This window comes from Corythoichthys intestinalis, chromosome 15 (assembly GCF_030265065.1).
Source record: "Corythoichthys intestinalis isolate RoL2023-P3 chromosome 15, ASM3026506v1, whole genome shotgun sequence".
Classification (NCBI taxonomy): domain Eukaryota; kingdom Metazoa; phylum Chordata; class Actinopteri; order Syngnathiformes; family Syngnathidae; genus Corythoichthys; species Corythoichthys intestinalis.
This window is the reverse complement of record NC_080409.1, coordinates 3,861,600-3,886,173: the sequence shown is the minus strand read 5'-3', so window position 1 is coordinate 3,886,173 and position 24,574 is coordinate 3,861,600. Positions and strand designations below refer to the sequence as shown.

Genomic DNA, 24,574 nt, shown 5'->3' with positions numbered 1-24,574 from the left:
TGCAATTCAGTATTCTTTCTCCTCCAAAAACGAGAACCTAGGTTTCTACCAAAAAGTTCTATTTTGGTTTCATCTGACCATAACACATTCTCCCAATCCTCTTCTGGATCATCCAAATGCTCTCTAGAGAAACGCAGACGGGCCTGGACGTGTACTGGCTTCAGCAGGGGGAAACGTCTGGCAATGCAGGATTTGAGTCCCTGGCGGCGCATTGTGTTACTGATGGTAGCCTTTGTTACTGTGGTCCCAGCTCTCTGTAGGTCATTCACTAGGTCCCCCCGTGTGGTTCTGGGATTTTTGCTCACCGTTCTTGTTATCATTTTGACGCCATGGGGTGAGATCTTGCATGGAGCCCCAGATCGAGGGAGATTATCAGTGGTCTTGCATGTCTTCCATTTTCTAATAAATGCTCCCACTGTTGATTTCTTTACACCAAGCGAAGAGTGAAGAGTTACTGAAAACGTTTGGCCTCCGTTATTGCCAACAAAGGGTTCATAACAAAGTATTCAGATGAACTTTTGGTATTGACCAAATACTTATTTTCCACCATGATTTGCAAATAAATTATTTAAAAATCAAACAATGTGATTTTCTTTTTTTTTTTTTTTTTCTTTTTTCGAATTCTGTCTCTCATTGTTGAGGTTTACCCATGTTGACAATTACAGGCCTCTCTAATCTTTTCAAGTAGGAGAACTTGCACAATTGGTGGTTGACTAAATACTTATTTGCCCCACTGTACATACATTCAACATTCACCTACCACCCTATTACTGTGGCAGCCAGGTTCCCGGCTGGCAGCCATTACCCAGCACCGTGATGGGATTGTGAGGGGAGGGTAGTGCAATGTATGCATTCAAATAGGAGAGCTTGGCTTGGGGCAGTGGGACCGCAGCATGGAATTTCTACCCAGCCGCCGGTCCCACCGTCTTATGCCGGAGCTCTCCTGTGGAGTATGGTGTGTGTGGTGCATTTAAAAAAGGTGCAGGAATGGCGGGGCCAGCCGCGAGGAGGTAACCATGAAGCCCGCCCCAACTGGTCCCTACCCTCCTACAACCTTGGGATGTGATGCATTAAAAACAGGGGGAAGCTGGGCAGGGACTGTATGGCCCAGTCCCAGCTCTCCCCGGAGAAATGAATGAGTATGTAAGTGTCAGCGTGAAAGATATTTACAGTGCCGAAGTGAGAAGTGCGTGAGTTAAGAGGCAGGGTCGCGCGGGCATGGCCCCGTGCACCGGAACCACCGGCCACAGGGTGGTAGAAGCGCCAGGCCCCCAATCAACCCCTGACCCATACCACCCAAGGCGCACTGTGTGAACTTATGTAATTAATAGTTTGTGCGCCATGTCTTGCCAAAAGAGTTGATGAGTCCTTTCCGCCCCCTCCACTCGCGTCCGCCAATGGTAGCCAGGCATGAAAATCTCTCACCTTTCGGCGAAATTCGCCGTTTTGAAGTCAAAAATGGCGACCTACGTGAATTGCGTAGATCCGAGGAGAAATTCTTTTTGGGAGGGGGGGGGTGGGGGTCGGGAGGTTTTATTTAATTATTATTATTATTGTAACGAATCGAGTTATAATGTGGCGAGGGTGTTAGCATGTGTTCCTGAATGCACCGCATGACGTACAGGGGTGATGGAGGTGCGGGAGAGCGAGGGACGTGCCTTCCGTGTTTACGTTTGTTCTGGCGGGGGAGATATGTGCGTTGGCTGCGGCAGATAGCAGTCGTGTTGTTCAATAAGTTTCCACAAATAAAGAATTTCAATCTGATAAAACGGTTGACTATTATCAACGTTACATTATTATTATCATCATGTGATTAACTTAGTACGTAAACTGAGCACTTAAGAAATCGGTTCTTTAAAAAATGTCACACTTGGACAGTCAGCAAATCCTTCTAGATGCTTCGCTGACGAGAACCAATCATCGGCCCAAGGTGCGTTCCATTATTCCAAACGCGCGCACTCCTTACTGTACATGGAGTGCTCGGAGAGCCTTCGGGTGGCATTGCATAGCTGCGAAAACAAAAAGCAGGCCTTATCCACACCGGGGCAGACCAGAGCGCAGCATACACACTTGCCTGTATTTGCCAGCAGATTGAATTTGGTGAGTAATGGTTTCAATCGTTTTCCCATTTTGCGATATAAAAAAGTTACTGCCATTCGTTGCAGCTTGCGTTGAACACTGCCAGAGCTAGCCAAATCTCCCATGAAAAAAAATAGCTCCCGTTAAATTGGCGTCAAGCTTGTGTATTTAGCGGTAATATAAACGAAGAAACACACTGTTGAGTCAAATTAAGCAGCATGCTCTCGGATGGAGGTGGCGCCTCACATCGCTCCCGTCGTCCGCCGGAGATGCGTTATTTTCGGCTTGGATTTGAGCTGACGGCCGGTGTCGGCACAACAGCGGCCCGACGAGTGGTGGGAATGAGTCCTGCTTCTTAAAGCTTTTCAGAAATACAGGGATCCCTCGTTTTTCGCGGTTAATGGGGGACCAGAACCCGCCGCAATAAGTGAAAACCGCGAAGTACCCCCCCCCCCCCATTTTTTTGTGCGTGTTCAATGCATTTATTCAGATTTTACATTGAAAAAAGATACATATATATGACATGTTTTTTCACTTTTTTCACCAAAGTATCATTTATAAATGGTTTTCAAGCACTTCAAAATGTAAGAATTATGATAAGTTTTAAACATGTTACTGCCCCACCGAATTATTTTTAAACAAGAATAAAGTAGTAAGAAAATACTTGGCTTTATTAAATGCTTCATAGTGAGTCTATTCAAACCCTCTCAGGCTTTGGTAAACGGTGATTGACACGTGTACAAAGTTTTTCTTTTTATATGTATTTTTTTGTTTGAAGCAACTTATTTGATTGAATAATAAAGACACAAATGTCCTAGCCAAAATGTGGCCCAAACGCAAAACAACATTACTTCAATGGAAAAATTTGTTTCAATCAAGTAAAATAGTTTTCAAATGCTTTTTTTGTCTCAGATTTATTTTTGCAATCAAAAACAATTTTTTTAATTGAAGTGACTTTTTGGGGATTAAAAGTATATACTGTATTTTGATTGAAGCAACTTTGTTTTTGATAGAAGTAACTTTGTTTTTTGATTGAATAATAAAAACACAAATCTACCTCCATCGTTATTGAGAGAGAAAGAAATTAAGAAAGCTTTAAAACTAAAGCCACCGGGGAGTCTGTTTTTTTTGTTTTTTTTTAATATTTATATTTCATTACATAGACATGCCTCGTAGGGAAGGGAGATTGAGGGATAAAAAAAAGGAGTTAGATGAGGCTGCTAAAGGCAGTGGATACCTCATCAGCTGGGTGAATAGCAGACCTGGTAAGAACAAGTTTGCAAGGATAGTCGGGTATTAAATACAATTATAAACACAATTACAATGTTATGTTTCTATAAGATTTTATGTCATTGCTTTATTAATCATTAGGTGCTAGAGTTGTTAAGTATGGATAATAATGAAATAATAGTTTTAAGAAAACTGTGCTGTTGGTGGCTCAATGACCATCTAATGTGGTTTGTTCTCAGATGAACAAGTTGAGGAAGGAAGTTTTGATGCAGAGGTTGAGGGAAGAAAATAGGCAGACTGACTGAGTCAAAGCCAGAAAGTGTTGATGACAGTTTTGATTTCTATTCACTGTTGCCCCCCTCCCAATTAAAGTATGTCACAGTCGCAGCCAATAATTATCTAAAGCTGGTTAAAATTGAAGTTATGTTGTTTTAAGGTGTATTAAATACTTGTTCATGTGCTCCTTTTGATCTACGAGCACCCGCCCCTCCACCGGTCTCTGCACGGCCCTGCTGAAACACAGTGTGGGTCGACAGAGCTCAATATTTTGTTGGGGTGTACAGTGTACTGGAACATATTTCCTCCACACCCTTCTCACCTTTTTAACCTCTGACCCATTTTCATGCCTGGGTAGCTCGTACACTGTGCATTTTAAATGGCACGGAAACGTCCGTGTGGTTTAAGAAATTCAGCAGGTATGCGTTGCGGAAATCTGACGGTTTTGTGTGCTGCGTGGAAAGGCATATTTGCTGATATGTCATTTTTCTGCGTGAAGCCGTTCAGAACACGTGGATGCGTCAGGTATAAACCAGCCTTCAGATTTATCGAACCCAGATTAAGAATCACTGCTCTAGATTGAGGCAAAAATGTTTACAACATGCAGCGCAGGGTTGTATTGAAAATATGGAAAATTGTAGCAAGCTATCAACGCTGCAGCTATCAATTAATTAGGTGATCAATTTATCTATCAGTTTGAATAATCAAGTAATCGGATTACGAAAATGTGTTGCAGGATAAATTTTATCATCTGTAAAACAAGCAAATGTTTATGCTTGCAATAATATTTGTTTTGGCTTGCTAAAATTACACTTTCAAAAGAGCATTTAATGCAAATACAAAATACAATTCCTGAGTGTTTCTTCAAACTATGCAAAATTGCACTTTTATTTCACAAGAGCAATATTTATATTTAAGAATAAAAATACCTGAGCTTAGCCTTAAACAATATAAAAAAAGAATAATAAATGAGGATCTAAATACAACAAAAGAACAATTGGCTAAATTGTGTAGCAAAGTCTACTAGCTTAAAGGCTTTAAAATGCTAATGTTTTTTTTTTTTTTTTAATTATAAATTTTTTTACAATGCTCTTAACAAATCTTTCAAACACATATTCCTACAAAAAAAAAACCTGCTAAATATACTTCTAAACTAAATAACGAATGCATTAACAAAAATATTAGCTCAAAATAAAACATACCTTATTTTGGTCTTAACAGGGAGCAGCTGGATTCAGCCATGTTAGACTAGTTATGCCATATTTCCTGTTACCACTAGAGGGCATTATATCCACCCAAATCAATAAAATTGAATGTAACTTTCAAAACAACCATTACAAAGTTACTCTAAACGAATCTTGGAAATTTATTCAGCTTTTTTCTAATCGAATTACATAAGTAAATTGATTATTCGTTGCAGCACAAATCAAGGCAAAAGCATACAGGTTCAACACTCACAGACACGCCAAGTGTTGGTATACCAAGATGTCTATTCACAAAATGTTACATGAAAATTTTAAAATATCATTTCAATGCCCTTAATAGGATGCTATATAACTTGCTTTAATTTTTGCGCACTTATAGAGCAGACTTAAGCAAGACATGATGTAAATACAACTTTTTATATCATTTTTCTGAATGTTGCTGGTACTCGCTGGTTAGCCTCTGGCATTAGCTTAATTTTACCTTGAAAGAACACGTCTGTAAGCTTGTTTATTTTTTAGGCATTCCACTTGGTGTGATACCGTATGTCAAGATGATTCAATCCATTGAAATCGTCGTCGTCTCCCGCTTATCTTAATCCAGGTTGTGGGAAGGGTACTGGAAAGCGCCCCGAAAGGGGACTTCATTGTCCTACTGGGGGACTTCAACGCCCACATGGGCAATGACAGTTTGACCTGGAGAGGAGTGGTTGGTAGGAACAGCCTGCCTGATCTGAACCCGAGTGGTGTTTAGTTATTGGACTTCTGTGCTCCCTACAGTTTGGCCATAACGAACACCATGTTCGGGCATAAGGATGCCCATTGGTGCACATGGCACCAGGACACATTAGGCCGTGGGAGGGACTCGTAGTAGAGCCACTGCTCTTCCATGTCGTGAGGAACCAGTTGGGCGCCGACCTAGGACAGCCGACGTAGGACACGCTGGAGAGAATATATATCTCTGCTGGCCTGGGAACACCTTGGGATTCTCCCAGACAAGCTGGTGGAAGTAGCTGGGAAGAGAGTTGTCTGGGCCTTCCAAGGGACTCCAAAAAGGGCAGGTAATATGTACTACCATTCGGTGCATATGCGCTGATTATAGTGAGAACCTGTTCCCGACCCTAAGGCGCAGGGAAGCGACCCTTCGTCTATCGGTGTAAACTCCAACACAGAGGCAGGAAGCCATGGGGCAATTAAAAGACCCACCCTAGCCCTCCGCCCCCGCCCCCCCCCCGGAGCAACTCCAGAAAAGGAGAGTGTCCAACCCCTCTCCGGACTTGGATTCCAGACCTATGTGTCAAGGTGAGGCCGACTATATCTGGTCAGAATTGCTCAACCTCTTCCACAAGCTCCTGCTCCTTCCCCGACAGAGAGGTGACGTTCCATGTTCCAAAAGCCAACCGGACCGCTAAGGTCCCCACATTGGTCTGCTACCCAGTCCACACTGCACCGGACCCTGCGGGTGGTGGGTCCACGGGACGATGAGCCCATGTATTCGGTTCGGGCTGGCACCCATGAGCGAAGGCCCGACCATGCTCGCACATGGGCCCCGACCCCATGCCTGGCTCCAGGGCGGAGCCCCGGTACTCCTCCGGGCAGGGTACACTTACTCCTGTTTTTACCATCCATCAGGGTTCCATTAAAATCCAGTTGTTTTTTGGCTTTGTGAAGGCAAAGAACTTATTCATACTCATATACTCCTGGCGTACCCCGTGTCAGATTTAGATATTCAATAGGTGCATTGCGTTACCATTTTGGACGTGCGCAGAATGTTGATCTTTTTCGTGGTCTTAGGTCAAGTTTCAGTGCAGTTGGCGATCTCAAAACCACCAAATCTATCAATTAGACAATGGGGCATCCGAGAGTTTGCCAGATATGGTCCATTAACAATGGTCTCTAAGATGTTTGATGAGTCGATTGCCATTTAGGAGGAGTTTGCGAAAGGTCAATTCATTCATGCATGCATTATTTTGGAATCACCTTTGGACCAGAGGTTGCGCTAGACTTTTTCGTTGTCTGTCATTTTGACTGACAGGGTCATAAAAATCCGGTCATAATCTATTTTTACCCGTCACTTAAATTTTTTAAATGATGATAATGACACTGTGGTGACCCTTTGTTTGGCATAATTCACCTTCCGTACTTGTGTGTCCATTTGGCCGAGCGTGTTACCGGTGTAGATTCAAGCGCCTACACCGGCTACGACAGTCACGTGACAGAGACACTTAAGAGCCGTGCGCGGTCCCCTCACTATCCACTCGCTCTCGCTATATGATTGGCCGAAGAGTCGAAATGCTCTCCCGTGAAATGCCTGTTTAAAAATGTTCATGTTGTTACTTCTTGCGTTCGCTTATAAGTGCCCATTTAAAAAGGAAAAGCGATGGATGATACTACACACAGAGCGTATTATTAACAAATGTTAAAGTTGTATAATCATATAGCGAGAATAAGAAACGTCACTGACAAGCGCAGGCCCCCGCGAGTGGATAGTGAGGGGAATAGGATAGTGCGCCTACAGTTAACAAGACTCTTAACATTGCATACCGCTTCAACATATTCAATAGTATTTAGTTTTCATTCATTTTAAATTAATATTCTGTCCGAACAAGCTTAACAGAGAATCCACACCGTGCCATCACACATCAAGCAGATGAATATGTAACTTTTTCTCCGCAGTGACAAAAACAGCTGACTGTGGCCCCAGTAGGTAGGTAGCCTACCATATGTAGCATATGGAACAATGAAATTAACAGTTCACCTGCTATGGCCTGAACGTAGTCTCACACTTTCCTCCTGGTGCGCATGGACTTGACTTGCGTGCCCGCTTGTGCAGTCCCTGTTTTTTCACCTCTTTTATCAACACCATCGTCGTTTTGGGGCTTTTTGAAGAAACTTCCGACACTCAGTTGCCTTGACATTTTTTCAGAGTAAGGCCAACGACGTCATGCATCAAGAGAGACAATAGCTAATTAATATGCTCACTCGCCACCCTGTGGTCTGGGGTGTGAATTGCAACCGGTCAAAATGACTGATGGACTTCAGTTTTTTCCGTCACCGTTTTAAAAAATCTGTCAACGACGGAAAATATTCGGTTAACGCGACCCCTGCTTTGGACTGTCAACAACTTTGGATGTAGAGTTTGATAATTGTGGCACTATCCTGGATTCATCGATACCTACATATATTAAATTTTAATGCTTCTCCTCCCGTTAAGCGTCATGGATCTTGCTGGAACTTATCCCAAAAGAGGTTTTGGCAAAAAGAGCGCTATATCCTGAACTACATTGCAAATTAGGGCTGGGCGATATGGCCTTAAGTACGTATCACGATAAATTGAGCAGATTTACCTCGATAACGATAAATGACGATAAATTCGCCCAAGCAAACTGTTATATAATTTGAAAATTTGAATCAATGCATGGAATACAAATTAACAGTTTCTCCTTAAATTTATTTACCAGCTTTCAATTTAACAATTGCACATGCAGTCTAAAAATTAAGTATTAAAAAAAATCTTGTAAACAATAAGAATTCTTGTGTGAACATTTATAACAGCTTGTATGACTTGAAAAATATCATCACTTGAATTTCATTAAATTCATTCCGCATTGTTATACACTAGATAGTGGCATACGTTTAGATATTTAGAATAGATACAAATACGACACATCCACCCGTCCCCCAGAAATTATACTTAATTAAAAAATAAAATGTTTCACAAACCTTTCTTTTATTCAGCTCAATTATTTACATCTTCTGATTTTGGAAATCCTTACAGTATGCAATAAATAATATTCCTGTTCCCAAGCACTGTGCTTACTGTACTGTAATTTTTACAAAAAAGCGACCCTCGTGAGGAAAAAGCGGCATGGAAAATGAATGAATGAATGAATAAACAATACATAGTTACTCCCCGTCAACTAGGACGAGCCACTTACAAGACTACCACTGTCGTGTATTACAAATACTGCTTTGAACACATCTTCACAGACAAAAGCAATGACACAGGCTTAAAAAGGTCAACTTTAATTGTGTAAATCACACTCAATGACACGATCTCCTGGTTGAAATAGACGACATCCACTTAATTCTATTGAAGATATGTAATGCTGAGGCAATATGTCAACTTTACTTTTAAAAAGAAACATGCACTGTTTATCCAGTAGATGGGGCTCTTGCAGTGTGTCAAACAGTGATTCAATTTAGGGCAATTGTCTTAAAAGTGGTTCATTGTTTCAGAAAGCCTCGGTTTTTCCATCCCTATCTGGAACCCGTCAAGAGTTTACTTAATGTCGGGTGAAAGTTTGACAAAGCTAACTTAAGCCCGACTTCATCCTGTTTACTTGTAGCGTTAGCCGCTAGCGTTAGCAGCTAGCGTTAGCCTACCGGGTTTCTGTTTGATTGGCTTCCTGAAAACCATGTGACTCCAAACGTAAGCACACTGTCTGCTTTCTTAAAGGGGAATGAACATAGCCGAACAACACAGAGTCAAAGCGGGATGAAAAGACTATATTTTCTTCTTTTATTAAATTACCGAATTTACAGACATGGTCAAAATTACGTCGGTCATCGTGAAGAATTTCGGTAACGGTAAATTTTCGGTTTACCGCCCTGCTCTATTGCAAATGTATTGTTTTAAGGTTTGATAGATCAAAGTTAATGAACGGGGTTTACCACAGAACATTTGCAAACCCACCGGCTGCCCACCATGTTTAAAAACAAAAAAAAGGATACAGGAATTTTCAATGTAAACAAATCTGTTATTATAAGCCATTAATCTTAAGTATTGTTTTTGGCAACCCTTTTAAATTTTGTCTTAGTCTTTTGGACAATAATACTTATTAGTCTCATTGTCTTGTCGTCCAAAAGTTTTAAGAGGACGCTCACTGTTAGCATCTCAGCGTGTGTGCAAGATTTTTCTTCATATCTATTCATTTTGGCGTGCCCGTTAGACTACCTTTTTCCATTTAGCCCGTTCATGTACTACGCATAACTAGTCCCATATGCACTAAGCAAACTGACCCGCATGCACAGAAGCCTCAAAACAAATGACACATGCTGGCTCTACGTCATTCTCAGGTGATCATATTTAGATTAGGGCTGTCAAACAATTGAAATTTTTAATCGAGTTAATCACAGCTTAAAAATGAATTAATCGTAATTAATTGCAATTCAAACCATCTATAAAATATGACATATTTTTCTGTAAATTATTGTTGGAATAGAAAGATAAGACACAAGACGGATATATATACATTCAACATACTGTACATAAGTACTGTATTTGTTAATTATAACAATAAATCAAGAAGATGGCATTAACATGAACAATCTGTTAAAGCGATCCATGGATAGAAAGACTTGTAGTTCTTAAAAGGTAAATCTTAGTACAAGTTATTGAAATTTTATATTAAAACCTTTCTTAATGTTTTCGTTTTAATAAAATTTATAAAATTTTCAATCAAAAAATAAACTACTAGCTCGCCATTGTTGATGTCAATAATTACAGAATGCTCATGGTGCTGAAACCCATAAAATCAGTCGCACCCAAGCGCCAGCAGAGGGCAACAAAACACCAAAAAACACAAGTGAACATGACACTGTGCTGTCATTTTAATGTTTGAGCAGGGCATGTGCGTTAAATGCGTCAAATATTCATGTGATAAATTTAAAAAATTAATTACCGCTCGTTAACGCGATAATTTTGACAGCCCTAATTTTGATTTCTGCAAAGAGGAAGTTTATTCTTATATTCAAAATTTATATGGATTAATAGAACGCATGCAAGCACCGTGCGCGCATGATGCACACACAGTTTGCCCCGACGCTCAGCCATGTAAGCAATGTTGAACTACTGCTCGTTTGGCGCACAGAAAAAAAAACGAGCCTTTTTCAGGCTTTTCCCCCTCCCCCTTTTTTAATTTTTTCATGACAGTTGTCAAACCCGCCTCTTGCCTATAAGCCGAGTTCAAGCTAGGCGCTAATGTACAGCTCCAACCCTGTAATCCTTCCTGCCTCTCTCGCTCTTTGCTGACGTAATTGCTGCATGAATTCCGATTTGGGAGACCTTAACTATGTTTGAAAGAAAGCGTCCTAAAAACATGCTCTCCTTGACTCCGTAGGGACAGCTGGCAAAAAGGTTGGGAAATTTGAGAATACAAATTGAGTCGTAGTCCCGAGAACTGTTCTTTGTCTGCCTTAGTCTTTTGCTAGGATGCGTAATCGTTAATTTTTTTACAAGCTGACAAAACCGCTTGATTTTCAAAGTATTGTGTCCTTCAATCTAATGCCCCTTTCCCACTGAAACTAGTGGGTCAACGTGCGTTTTTTCCAAGCGATGCAACCCACTAGCAATTGGCATTTGGCATTGGGCACCTTTCCCATTGACAAAAAAAAAGTCGTGTCTTTTTTAAATTTTTCACCCGTCTAACCCCCCACCCCTCCTCAGCCGTGGGTAAGGTTACATGACGTCACCACGCTAAGACGAACGTCGACAAGTGCGACCGAATTCACTCAGTTCAAGGAAGTAAACGATCCAGAGCAACATGGAAGCCTCCTTTCCGTTTGTGTTCTCTGTTTTCATGCTTTTTACAGCCCTCATAATTGGTCGAAATGCAGCAAAGGATCAACACTCTGCTTGTGCTGAGGCATCGTAGGCGACGTGAATTCTTCTTCTTCTACTAGCTTTGTTGTTAGCATCGTGTTAAATGGGAGGCGACTGGCACGTTGTTATGACGCATAACGTAAGAGCCTACGTCACCACGTAGATTAGGGTGTTGACTGTTGACCCGGGGTTTTGCTATCACACGGCATGACGATCAGAGCCGAGGTGATTTTAACGTGGGTCGCTTGGCGAGTTGATTGACACGGTCGCTGCACCTTTCCCACTGCCACCAAAAGCCAATTGTTAGTGGTTTGACATGGGTTTTTTGGCCAGTGGGAAAGGGATATAAAAGTTTTTTTTAAATACATGCACTATATCTGTTGTCCTCATATAGGGTGGAGAAGTACATCTATCTAATGGACCTTCTGTTGATGACTGTGGTGAAGAGTTGAAGGAGGTCAATAATGACAGAGACCTGCTTTTAAAGGATGAAACAAAAGATGAGGTCAACTTGGAAGATGACTTGGAGTACTACAAGGAACACATCAAGTTCATCGACAATATGTTGCTAGGATCTGGTGCATTTGGAAAAAAGATCTCTCTGAGCAGCTTCCCACCTTCTCTAACCAATGCTTCAGGCCTATCACCATCCATAGAGACGCCATATGAATGGAAAGCTCCTCCCAAAAAAACCTACCCCTTGTCCCACCATCACTCTGAACCACTACACACGGAATCTTCAGCCGAGGACTTTGACTACAGCTCATGGGATGCCATGTGCTACTTAGACCCCAGCAAGGCAGGTGAGGAGGACGACTTTGTGGTGGGATTCTGGGATCCATCAGAGGAGAACAATGGCACTGAGCTTGGAAAGCAGTCCATCTCTTACGACTTGCACACAGAGCAGTGCATAGCAGATAAGAGCATCGCTGACTGTGTCGAGGCTCTGCTTGGCTGCTATCTGACCAGCTGTGGTGAGAGAGCTGCCCAGATGTTCCTGTGCTCATTGGGCTTGAAGGTAAGGTGATATTTGTTCCATATTGTACAATAGAAGTTGTTTTTGTCTTTTAGAACACTTAAGCATACCTGGGAGAGAAAGGCAGAGAGAGAAAATTTTCATCTAAAGTTAAACACATTTATGTGTGTAGTAGTGTGCAATATGGGAAAAGTCCTCTATCATGATATGTTGTCTGGGGCTTTATGCCCCTGGCAGAGTCACCCATGGCAAACAGGTCCTAGTTGAGGGGGCAGACTAAACATGGCTCAAAAGACCCCTTATGAAGAAAAAAAATAATGGACTCAAATGTAAGTGTATTTTCTGTATAATTAAAATCATGATTTGTTTCTTAAAATTTCCATAAAAAAATCAAAAGGAAAAATTTGGGGCAGTGGAGCCCAGCTGTAGCCCGCCTATTGCCTAGAGCTCATCTAGAGTGCATTTGGGGCCCAGCAATGTAGCCCACTCTGAAGGCTGATTTATGCTTCTGCGTAGCGGTGACAGCGGACCTACGCCGTTAACACAGACCCGATTTACGACCCTACGCCGTAGCCTAATGTGCACCTTCAAAAATCTTGACTGCGAGTCACGTCTACGCGCGTGCCGTCTCATGCCCAACCAGCCTAAGTGATATCCATATGGGTCCCAACTGTATGTGTTTACTGGGGGAGCGGGAGTAATTTTGACAGGGAGCGGGACGGGATTTGGAGTCATTCTACTGGAGTGGGACTGGATCGGATTTACCTTTTCACTCGGCCCCATGATTGGGATGAATGGGATGGTAATTTTTTTCTCTGGGAACAAGAATGAAACTTTACTCCAGATTCATGCCTGTAAAATAGATGAATGCACCCTTTTGAGCTTGTTCAGCTTTTTTTACAGCACAGTCAATTTTATTGCTTGTTTTTTTTCCCATTCTGTTTTACATAAAACTGAGCAGTCAGTGAATTTTTTTTGGTTCTTTGTTTGAATATTGACCCAGATCTCGGTATATGTATATTTATTATTATTATTATTTTTGTATCAGGAAAAAAAAAAAAAACTTTTATATTTGTAAATTTTAAAGCAAGTACTCTTGTACTTGAGTATCTTTTTTCTGAGATACTTGTACTTGTACTTTTTTTTTTTTTTTTTTTTTAGCTGTATCTGTACTTTTACTTAAGTAAGAAAAGTGAGTACTTCATCCACAGCTTTTAAAGACAAAGGGCATGCAGATTTGAGTGATGTGAAAGGGATCATTTTAGTGGCATTTATTTACAAGTTATTCACAGATAACAGATAATTGATATTATTGACACTGATGATAAATGTTCATTTCATGAATAAATTGAATTAATAAATTTATCATTTATATTTAATCAGTATGTAATTTAGAATTTATAAATTGTTATTAGCATGAAATGTTACTAGCCCTATATCACTAACCTATACATTTGTTATTATTATTTTTTTTTTTTTTGGGTGGTGGCAGGTATTACCAATCCAGAGAGGAAGCTTGACAGAAGAAATTCATATCAGCCCACAAACAGCTGGTGAATTGAGCTATGGCTGGTTGAAAATCCCACCACGGTGCATGCTTGAACATCCAGATGCAGAGCGGACCCTCAATCATCTGATTTCTGGCTTTGACAATTTTGAAAAAAAGATTAACTACACTTTTCAGAATAAGGCCTATGTACTGCAGGCCTTCACTCATGCTTCCTACCATTACAACACCATCACAGGTAAAACTTAAGAATTTGACACAATTTTTTTTCAATTTTGTTTACATGGGGTGGTTTTGTTTTGTTTTTTTTATGACGAATATATAAGACGACGTAAAACAAGTTTATTTGTGGGGATGCTTTGCAAAACAAAGCTCTCCACAAATAATATCCCTTTTCCAATGGTAAAAACATTTCAAAATCGTGTTTTTTATTGTCTTACACTTTTATATTCGATTCACATAATTTACACATAAAAACATAAAAACTTTGCAGTTTTGCAAAGCACACAAAAGTCGTATAAGTTTTTGCCAAAAATTTTACAGTTCTACCTAAATTTGATTAAAATATCCCCATATACATATTTCCAAGGGCCCCATTGATTCCCAATGCGAAAAAATGACCCGATATTAATACGAAGTGACTTGAAAAGCCTCAAAATCTACAGTGACTCCGAAACAGTCTGGTGACATCACGTTCCTGTTCCAACATGTGCACCAGTGCTTGATTAACGCAAGATCCACAGAGACATGAATTACAAATGTGTCCCTCCATTGATGCAATTTGTAGCCCAACTGAACTGTACATAATTAGAAAGAACTAGTATGTAATAGGGATGTCCTGATCGCATATTTTTGCACCTGAGTCACCCGATTTTGAGAATGTGCCGATCCGATACCGAAAAGAAGTGTTTAAAACAAACAAAAAAAAGGATTTAAACATGTTACTGTCCCTCCTAGCCACTTTCATAATGTAGCAAAATGCGTGTTTTTATGAAATGCTTCATTGAGTGAGTCCAGTCAAATCCACTCATGCTTTGACGCTCACGATGCTGAGAACAGCCTCTCACTTACACAATGAGTTACCAAGCTAAATGAGGATGGACAGATCTGCACCTTTGAAGGTAAAACTACCACGCTTCTCTGCTAAGACCAAAGCTTTAAACCTGTCAATCTTCGTTAACTTTAACAAGCCAACTCCAGGGCACTGATGACCAATAAAAGCAGCAGGAGGGGAAGTGAGAGGCTGTACGATTACGAAGCAAAAAAACATGAATATATTTTTTTTAATTAAAAATTTGATCCTTTTCACCCGATTCCGATCCTCTGAAAAATGGCGTGATTGGATTGGGACATCCCTAATATGTAATGTTTTGGACAAACTGACTGACATAGACTAATGAAGTAGTTTATTTGGCTGGAATGGAATGTGAAATATTCACAACCCAATTCTTTTTTAGAAACCACGGTTGAGAGTTTAATTCAACAAAAGCCAACAAAAATTGACAAAAGGAGAAAATAGACACCACAATCCTGAAAATGATTAATTCATCAATGCGTGTCATCTTTGGTATGTTATTATGCATTTATTTCACGGTCCTTGACTCTTCAGATTGTTATCAACGATTGGAGTTCCTTGGTGATGCAATACTTGACTACCTCATTACAAAGCACCTTTATGAAGACCCACGGCAACACTCGCCTGGTGTACTGACTGATCTGCGCTCAGCACTTGTCAACAACACCATTTTTGCCTCTCTGGCCGTGAAGTATGACTACCACAAGTACTTCAAATCTATCTCACCGGAACTTTTCCACGTTATTGATGACTTTGTGCAGTTTCAACTGGAAAAGAATGAGATGCAAGGCATGGACTCTGAGGTAAGTCAAGTCAAGAGACGTACAAGCAATGGCAGACAAAGGTGTAGGAAATAAGGTTTATTTCTTGGTACCACGCATGAAGCTATCAAGGGACCATATTTACTTCCGTGACTACTGCAATACGTCACATGTCATTGGGTTTAATAAATGACGAATGCGTGTCACTTCGCATTCCCTTCACATGGCAAGTCGCATATTTTTGCAGCACAAATGGAACAGAATTAACAAATAAAATACGACTAACACTTTACACTCTGAGCATTTTTTTTGTGAAATTAGGGGGTTGATTTATCTATGAATAATTATAAACTAAATAAACTGTTCAAACATGCCTTATTGTACATATTTTTTTTCCTGAATCATCAAATGATTATGGCATAAACTTTTTGCCAAAATGTTTACATTTTTGAAAGTGTCATAACCAGTTAAAGTTGAAGAATTTCGAATGCCAAATATGGAAAATCACACACATTGCTTGATTACTGAAAGATTATAAATCGAACTACAACTGGACCTTTCCGGTCGCCTCGGGAAAACTCGTTATGTTACGATAATACAGTGCTGCCATCTGGTGTTGAATGAAAGCTACTTTACAATGATATACTGTTAAAAAATGACGTCGTAATGACGAGTACAACAGATGTTATGGCCCAGAGAGTTAATTAAGTAATAGCATTTTCAGACTACAGACAGGTTTCCTAAGCGAAACATGGGCGGCGCCATCTTTTACATTTTCTGCAACGGACCTCTGGTTTAGACAGAACAACATGAAGTGCGGCTGAAGTCAGCAGTGTGTAGACGCTCGGGGTGCACGATATCCATTTTTTGAAACCGATATCGATAACTTTCTGCTCCTCAAAGCCGATACAGATATCTATAACCAATAATAAATATATAATTTTTTAAATGTACAACCCCTAGCAAAAAGTATAGAATCACCAGTGTTCGGACGAGCGCTCACTCAGACATTTTATCATGTAGAACAAACTCTGATTAAAAGCTTAAAAAAATAATGAATTAGTTCAAAAGTGCAACTCTTTAGCATTTAGAAACACTAAAAGAAATGAATAAAAACATTGTGGTGCTCAGTAAATGTTACTTTTATAGGGCAAGTGCAGGGAAATAAAGTATATATGGAATGACTCCATTCTGAGGGAAAAAATGGAATCATCGGAAACAAACAAAGAAATAACAAAACTAATCTCTAGTGTTTAGTAGCACCACCTCTGGCTTTTATGACAGCTTGCAGTCTCAGAGGCATGGACTTGATGAGTTCCATCCATCCATCCATTATCTTCCGCTTGTTCCGGGGTCGGGTCGCGGGGGCAGCAGCTTTAACAGGGAAGCCCAGACTTCCCTCTCCCCAGCCACTTCAACCACCTCCTCCGGCGGGATCCCAAGGCGTTCCCAGGCCAGCCGAGAGACATAGTCTCTCCAGCGTGTCCTGGGTCGTCCCCGGGGCCTCCCGCCGGTGGGACATGCCCGGAACACCTCTCCAGGGAGGCGTCCGGGAGGCATCCGAACCAGATGCCCGAGCCACCTCAGCTGGCTCCTCTCTACGCGGAGGAGTAGCGGCTCGACGCCGAGTCCCTCCCGGATGACCGAGCTTCTCACCCTATCTCTAAGGGAGAGCCCGGACACCCTGCGGAGGAAACTCATTTCGGCCGCTTGTATCCGGGATCTTGTTCTTTCGGTCACGACCCAAAGCTCGTGACCATAGGTGAGGGTAGGAACATAGATCGACTGGTAAATCGAGAGCTTTGCCTTTCGGCTCAGCTCCTTCTTCACCACTACAGACCGGTGCAGAGTCCGCATTACTGCAGACGCCGCACCGATTCGCCTGTCGATCTCCCGCTCCCTCCTACCGTCACTTGTGAACAAGACCCCAAGATACTTGAACTCCTCCACTTGGGGCAGGATCTCATCCCCAACCCGGAGAGGGCACTCCACCCTTTTCCGACTGAGGACCATGGTCTCGGATTTGGAGGTGCTGATCTTCATCCCAACCGCTTCACACTCAGCTGCGAACCGCTCCAGTGAGAGTTGGAGGTCACAGCTTGATGAAGCCAACAGCACTAAATCATCTGCAAAAAGCAGAGATTCAATGCTGAGGTCACCAAACCGGACCCCCTCAACGCTTCGGCTGCGCCTAGAAATTCTGTCCATAAAAATTATGGACAAAATCGGTGACAAAGGGCAGCCTTGGCGGAGTCCAACCCTCACTGGGAACGAATTCGACTTACTGCCGGCAATGCGGACCAGACTCTGACACCGGTCGTACAGGGACCGAACAGCCCTTACCAAGGGGCTCGGTACCCCGTACTCCCGGAGCACCCTCCACAGGATTCCCCTAGGCACACGGTCGAACGCCTTCTCCAAATCCACAAAACACATGTAGACTGGTTGGGCGAACTCCCATGCACCCTCGAGGACCCTGCTGAGGGTGTAGAGCTGGTCCACTGTTCCACGGCCGGGACGAAAACCACACTGCTCCTCCTGAATCCGAGATTCGACTTCCCGACGGACCCTCCTCTCCAGCACCTCTGAATAGACTTTACCGGGGAGGCTGAGGAGTGTGATTCCTCTATAATTGGAACACACCCTCCGGTCCCCCTTTTTAAAAAGGGGGACCACCACCCCGGTCTGCCAATCCAGAGGCACTGTCCCCGATGTCCACGCGATGTTGTAGAGGCGTGTCAGCCATGACAGCCCTACAACTCCAGAGCCTTTAGGAACTCCGGGCGGATCTCATCCACCCCCGGGGCCTTGCCACCGAGGAGCTTACCAACCGCCTCAGTGACTTCAACCCCAGAGATCGAAGAGCCCACCTCAGAGTCCCCAGACTCTGCTTCCTCAAAGGAAGGCGTGTCGGCAGAATTGAGGAGGGCTTCGAAGTATTCTCTCCACCGACTCACGACGTCCCGTCGAGGTCAGCAGTACACCATCTTAACTATACACAGTGTTAATAGTGCACTGCTTTCCTCTCCTCAGACGCCGGATGGTGGACCAGAATTTCCTCGAAGCCGTCCGGAAGTCGTTTTCCATGGCCTCACCGAACTCCTCCCATGTCCGAGTTTTTGCCTCGGCAACTGCCGAGGCCGCAGTCCGCTTGGCCAGCCGGTACCTGTCAGCTGCCTCCGGAGTCCCACAGGCCAAAAAGGCCCGATAGGCCTCCTTCTTCAGCTTGACGGCATCCCTTACCGCTGGTGTCCACCAGCGGGTTCGGGGATTGCCGCCACGACAGGCACCAACCACCTTACGGCCACAGCTCTGATCGGCCGCCTCAACAATGGAGGTGCGGAACCTGGCCCACTCGGACTCAGTGTCCCCCACCTCCCCCGGGACAAGGGAGAAGTTCTGCCGGAGGTGGGTGTTGAAACTCTTTCTGACAGGGGATTCTGCCAGACGTTCCCAGCAGACCCTCACAATACGTTTGGGCCTGCCAGGTCTGGCCAGCATCTTCCACCGCCATCGGAGCCAACACACCACCAGGTGGTGATCAGTTGACAACTCCGCCCCTCTCTTCACCCGAGTGTCCAAAACATGTGGCCGCAAGTCCGATGACACGATTACGAAGTCGATCATCGAACTGCGGCCTAGGGTGTCCTGGTGCCAAGTGCACATATGGACACCCCTATGTTTGAACATGGTGTTCGTTATAGACAAACCGTGACGAGCACAGAAGTCCAATAACAGAGCACCACTCGGGTTCTGATCGGGGGGGGGCCGTTCCTCCCAATCACGGCCCTCCAGGTCTCACTGTCATTGCCCACGTGAGCGTTGAAGTCCCCCAGTAGAACGAGGGAGTCCCCAGAGGGGGCGCTCTCTAGCACACCCTCCAAGGACTCCAAAAAGGGTGGGTATTCTGAACTGCTGTTCGGTGCATAAGCGCAAACAACAGTTAGAACCCGTCCCCCCACCCGCAAGCGGAGGGAGGCTACCCTCTCGTCCACTGGGGTAAACCCCAACGTACAGGCGCCAAGTCGGGGGGCAATAAGTATGCCCACACCTGCCCGGCGCCTCTCACCATGGGCAACTCCAGAGTGGAAGAGAGTCCAACCCCTCTCGAGAGGATTGGTACCAGAACCCAAGCTGTGTGTGGAGGGGAGTCCGACTATATCTAGTCGGAACTTCTCTGCCTCACACACCAGCTCAGGCTCCTTCCCTGCCAGAGAGGTGACATTCCATGTCCCAAGAGTTAGCTTCAGCAGCTGGGGGTCGGACCGCCAAGGCCCCCGCCTTTGGCTGCCGCCCAACTCCCTACGCACCTGACCCCTTTGGCCCCTCCCACAGGTGGTGAGCCCATGGGAAGAGGAACCCACGTTGCCTTTTCGGGCTGAGCCCGGCCGGGCCCCATGGGGACAGGCCCGGCCACCAGACGCTTGCCTTCGAGCCCCACCTCCAGGCCTGGCTCCAGAGGGGGGCCCCGGTAACCCGCGTCCGGGCAAGGGAAACTGGGGTTCATTAATGTTGCTCATCATAAGGGGTCTTTTTGAGCCATACTTTGTCTGGCCTCTCACCTAGGACCTGTTTGCCATGGGTGACCCTACCAGGGGCTTAAAGCCCCAGACAACATAGCTCCACGATCATTGAGACACGCAAACCCCTCCACCACGATAAGGTGATGACTCATTGGGGGGGACTTGATGAGTTTACTTCATCAATTTGATGCCAACTCTCTTTAATTGCAGTTGCCAGATCATCCTTGCAGGTCGGAGCCTTGTTGTGGACCTTTTTTTTTTTCAATTTCCACCACAGGTTTTCAATAGGGTTGAGATCTGGGCTATTTGCAGGCCATGACATTGACTGGATGAGTCTTTCTCCAAGGAATGCTTTAACAGTTTTAGCTCTGTGGCATGATGCATTGTCATCTTGGAAAATGACAAACATATTTTCAATTGAAGGGATAAGAAAGCTGTCTAAAATTTCAACGTAAACTTGTGCATTTATGGAAGATTTAATCACCCCAGTGCCTTTGCCTGAAATGCAGCCCCATATCATCAAGGACTGAATGAATTTTGATGTTTTCTTCAGGCAGTCATCTTTCTAAATCTCACTGGAACAGCACCAAACAAAAGTTCAAGCATCATTACTAGAGGTGTGAATCTTTGGGCACCTAACGATTCGATTACGATTCAGAGGCTCCGATTCGATTATAAATCGATTATTGATTTTACCCCCCGCACCTATAATATGTTGTACATTAGTTCAAAAATTGTTCAAAAATCCTCTCAGGCTAAACCAAACTAATATTTCATTATCAAGTTAACAGTTAGAAACAGTAAATAAAATACTCAAGTCCCCATTCTGTATCAGCAGCTTTAAAATACATTCAGTTAATTTAATGATGTGAATCAATTGTTAAAGTTGTTAAAATTACTATCGTTATTCCATAATTTCCCTTCTGTCTAATTTTGACATGTCAATGTTTTAAAACTGTTTTTTCATTTAAAGATAGATTCAAGTCAAGATTTTGTCAACTAAGGAGTATTTTAGATAAAACGTTATTTAGGTTCGCTGCAACAGAGCCTTCAAGAGAAGTCTACTGCTTTAAGATGGCGGTTGTTTACAACGCGGCAACTACTAAACGGCAAGTCTGTCATTTCGTATCTAATTCTCTTTATATGTTTTAACGTCGCCGTCGTCTGTCATTTTGCATATACAGTGCCTTGCAAAAGTATTCGGCCCCCTTGAACCTTGCAACCTTTCGCCACATTTCAGGCTTCAAACATAAAGATATAAAATGTTAATTTTTTTGTCAAGAATCAACAACAAGTGGGACACAATCGTGAAGTGGAACAAAATGTATTGGATAATTTAAACTTTTTTAACAAATAAAAAACTGAAAAGTGGGGCGTGCAATATTATTCGGCCCCCTTGCGTTAATACTTTGTAGCACCACCTTTTGCTCCAATTACAGCTGCAAGTCGCTTGGGGTATGTTTCTATCAGTTTTGCACATCGAGAGACTGACATTCTTGCCCATTTTTCCTTGCAAAACAGCTCGAGCGCAGTGAGGTTGGATGGAGAATGTTTGTGAACAGCAGTCTTCAGCTCTTTCCACAGATTCTCGATTGGATTCAGGTCTGCACTTTGATTTGGCCATTCTAACACCTGGATACGTTTATTTTTTAACCATTCCATTGTAGATTTGGCTTTATGTTTTGGATCATTGTCCTGTTGGAAGATAAATCTCCGTCCCAGTCTCAGGTCTTGTGCAGATACCAACAGGTTTTCTTCCAGAATGTTCCTGTATTTGGCTGCATCCATCTTCCCGTCAATTTTAACCATCTTCCCTGTCCCTGCTGAAGAAAAGCAGGCCCAAACCATGATGCTGCCACCACCATGTTTGACAGTGGGGATGGTGTGTTCAGGGTGATGAGCTGTGTTGCCTTTACGCCAAACATATCGTTTTGCATTGTGGCCAAAAAGCTCAATTTTGGTTTCATCTGACCAGACCGCCTTCTTCCACATGTGTGGTGTGTCTCCCAGGTGGCTTGTGGCAAACTTTAAACGAGACTTTTTATGGATATCTTTGAGAAATGGCTTTCTTCCTGCCACTCTTCCATAAAGGCCAGATTTGTGCAGTGTACGACTGATTGTTGTCCTATGGACAGACTCTCCCACCTCAGCTGTAGATCTCTGCAGTTCATCCAGAGTGATCATGGGCCTCTTGGCTGCATCTCTGATCAGTTTTCTCCTTGTTTGAGAAGAAAGTTTGGAAGGACGGCCAGGTCTTGGTAGATTTGCAGTGGTCTGATGCTCCTTCCATTTCAATATGATGGCTTGCACAGTGCTCCTTCAGATGTTTAAAGCTTGGGAAATCTTTTTGTATCCAAATCCGGCTTTAAACTTCTCTACAACAGTATCTCGGACCTGCCTGGTGTGTTCCTTGGTTTTCATAATGCTCTCTGCACTTTAAACAGAACCCTGAGACTATCACAGAGCAGGTGCGTTTATACGGAGACTTGATTACACACATTTGGATTCTATTTATCATCATCAGTCATTTAGGACAACATTGGATCATTCAGAGATCCTCACTGAACTTCTGGAGTGAGTTTGCTGCACTGAAAGTAAAGGGGCCGAATAATATTGCACGCCCCACTTTTCAGTTTTTTATTTGTTAAAAAAGTTTAAATTATCCAATAAATGTTGTTCCACTTCACGATTGTGTCCCACTTGTTGTTGATTCTTGACAAAAAAATTAAATTTCATATCTTTATGTTTGAAGCCTGAAATGTGGCGAAAGGTTGCAAGATTCAAGGGGGCCGAATACTTTTGCAAGGCACTGTACATATACGTGTATATATATGTGATATCTATTATAGCCGTATGTGTCCATATGTTTTTAGCAACTAGCAACTGGGCGTTGTTTGAAGCAGCTGTCGGCCGCAGTCAGGTATTATTATTTTTTTATCTAGCGGCATGAGTTGTACATGATATTTACTCTCGTTCCATTCCTCATTGCGTGCCGAACACCGCACTGACTGTGTCTTAGTTCTGCTTTACCTGTTATAATTCAATAATCGGAATTTAGATGTTTGTGAATCGTTCTCAAATCTTTCACATCCGAATCGTGAATAATCTAAGAATCGGAAATTTCGCACGCCTCTAATCATCACCATGTCCAATGCAGATTCTTGACTCTTGACACATTGTCCATTGCAGATTCTTGAGTCTTGACAAGGTGATGATGCTGGAACTTTTGTTTTTATTGTAAAGTGTAATATTGTGAAGTGTTACTGTTTATTTTTGTACTTTCATTACTTGAATTTTTTTTTTTTTTTTAATTCATCTTAGCTTCGACGCTCTGAAGAAGATGAGGAGAAAGAAGAAGACATTGAAGTCCCCAAGGCTATGGGCGATATTTTCGAGTCGCTCGCTGGAGCCATTTACATGGACAGTGGCATGTCATTGGAGAAAGTGTGGCAAGTTTATTATCCGATGATGAGGCCACTTATCGGTGAGGAAAAAAATCCTTTCGTCCTCTAGTTGTGAAAGACTAATAATGGCTAAATATTAATTGACTGCACATATGTTGGACATGTTTGTTCCAGTGGTTCCCCAACCTTTTTTAAGCACTCTCCATGGAACTTAAATTATATACAGAGTTTTTTATAAAAACTAGGGATGTTCCAATCACATATTTTTGCACCTGAGTCTGAATCACCTGGTTTTGAGAATCTGCTGATACCGAGTCCCGAGCCGATATGAAAAAAAAAAAAAAAAACATTTGGGGGGGAACAAAAGTTATAAACATGTTCCTGTCCCTCCGTGCCACCTTCATAATGTGAATTTAAACAAGAATAATGTAGAAAATTGCTTACACTTACACAATGAGTTGCCACAGCACCACTAGTGTTTAACAAGCTAAACGTTGATTGACACATGTGCACCTTTGATGGTAGAGCTACCAAGCTTCTCTGACAAAATCAAAGTTACATCCCTTTCAATCATCCATCCATCCATTATCTTCCGCTTAGTCCGGGGTCGGGTCGCGGGGGCAGCAGCTTCAGCAGGGAAGCCCAGACTTCCCTCTCCCCAGCCACTTCAGCCAGCTCCTCCGGCGGGATTCCAAGGTGTTCCCTGGCCAGCCGAGCGACAGTCTCTCCAGCGTGTCCTGGGTCGAGCCTGGGGCCTCCCGCCGGTGGGACATGCCCAGAACACCTCTCCAGGGAGGCGTCCAGGAGGCATCCGAACCAGATGCCCGAGCCACCTCAGCTGGCTCCTCTCAACGCGGAGGAGTAGCGGCTCGACACCAAGCCCCTCCCGGATGACCGAGCTTCTCACCCTATCTCTAAGGGAGAGCCCGGACACCCT

General features: G+C 43.1%; 1 protein-coding gene across 3 annotated transcripts in view; it reads left to right on the top strand.

The window, feature by feature from the left end:
* Nucleotides 1-24,574, top strand: part of dicer1 (dicer 1, ribonuclease type III) — a 207,712-nt gene that overhangs the window by 166,884 nt on the left and 16,254 nt on the right. The window contains exons 24-27 of one of the 3 annotated variants that reach the window (XM_057859860.1): nt 11,786-12,409; nt 13,860-14,112; nt 15,484-15,752; nt 23,555-23,717. In XM_057859860.1, the coding sequence (XP_057715843.1) occupies nt 11,786-12,409; nt 13,860-14,112; nt 15,484-15,752; nt 23,555-23,717 (1,309 nt within the window). Of the gene's footprint in view, nt 1-5,391; nt 5,985-11,785; nt 12,410-13,859; nt 14,113-15,483; nt 15,753-23,554; nt 23,718-24,574 lie in introns of those variants that run through there. The other 2 variants (XM_057859862.1, XM_057859861.1) reach the window with 2 other exon arrangements.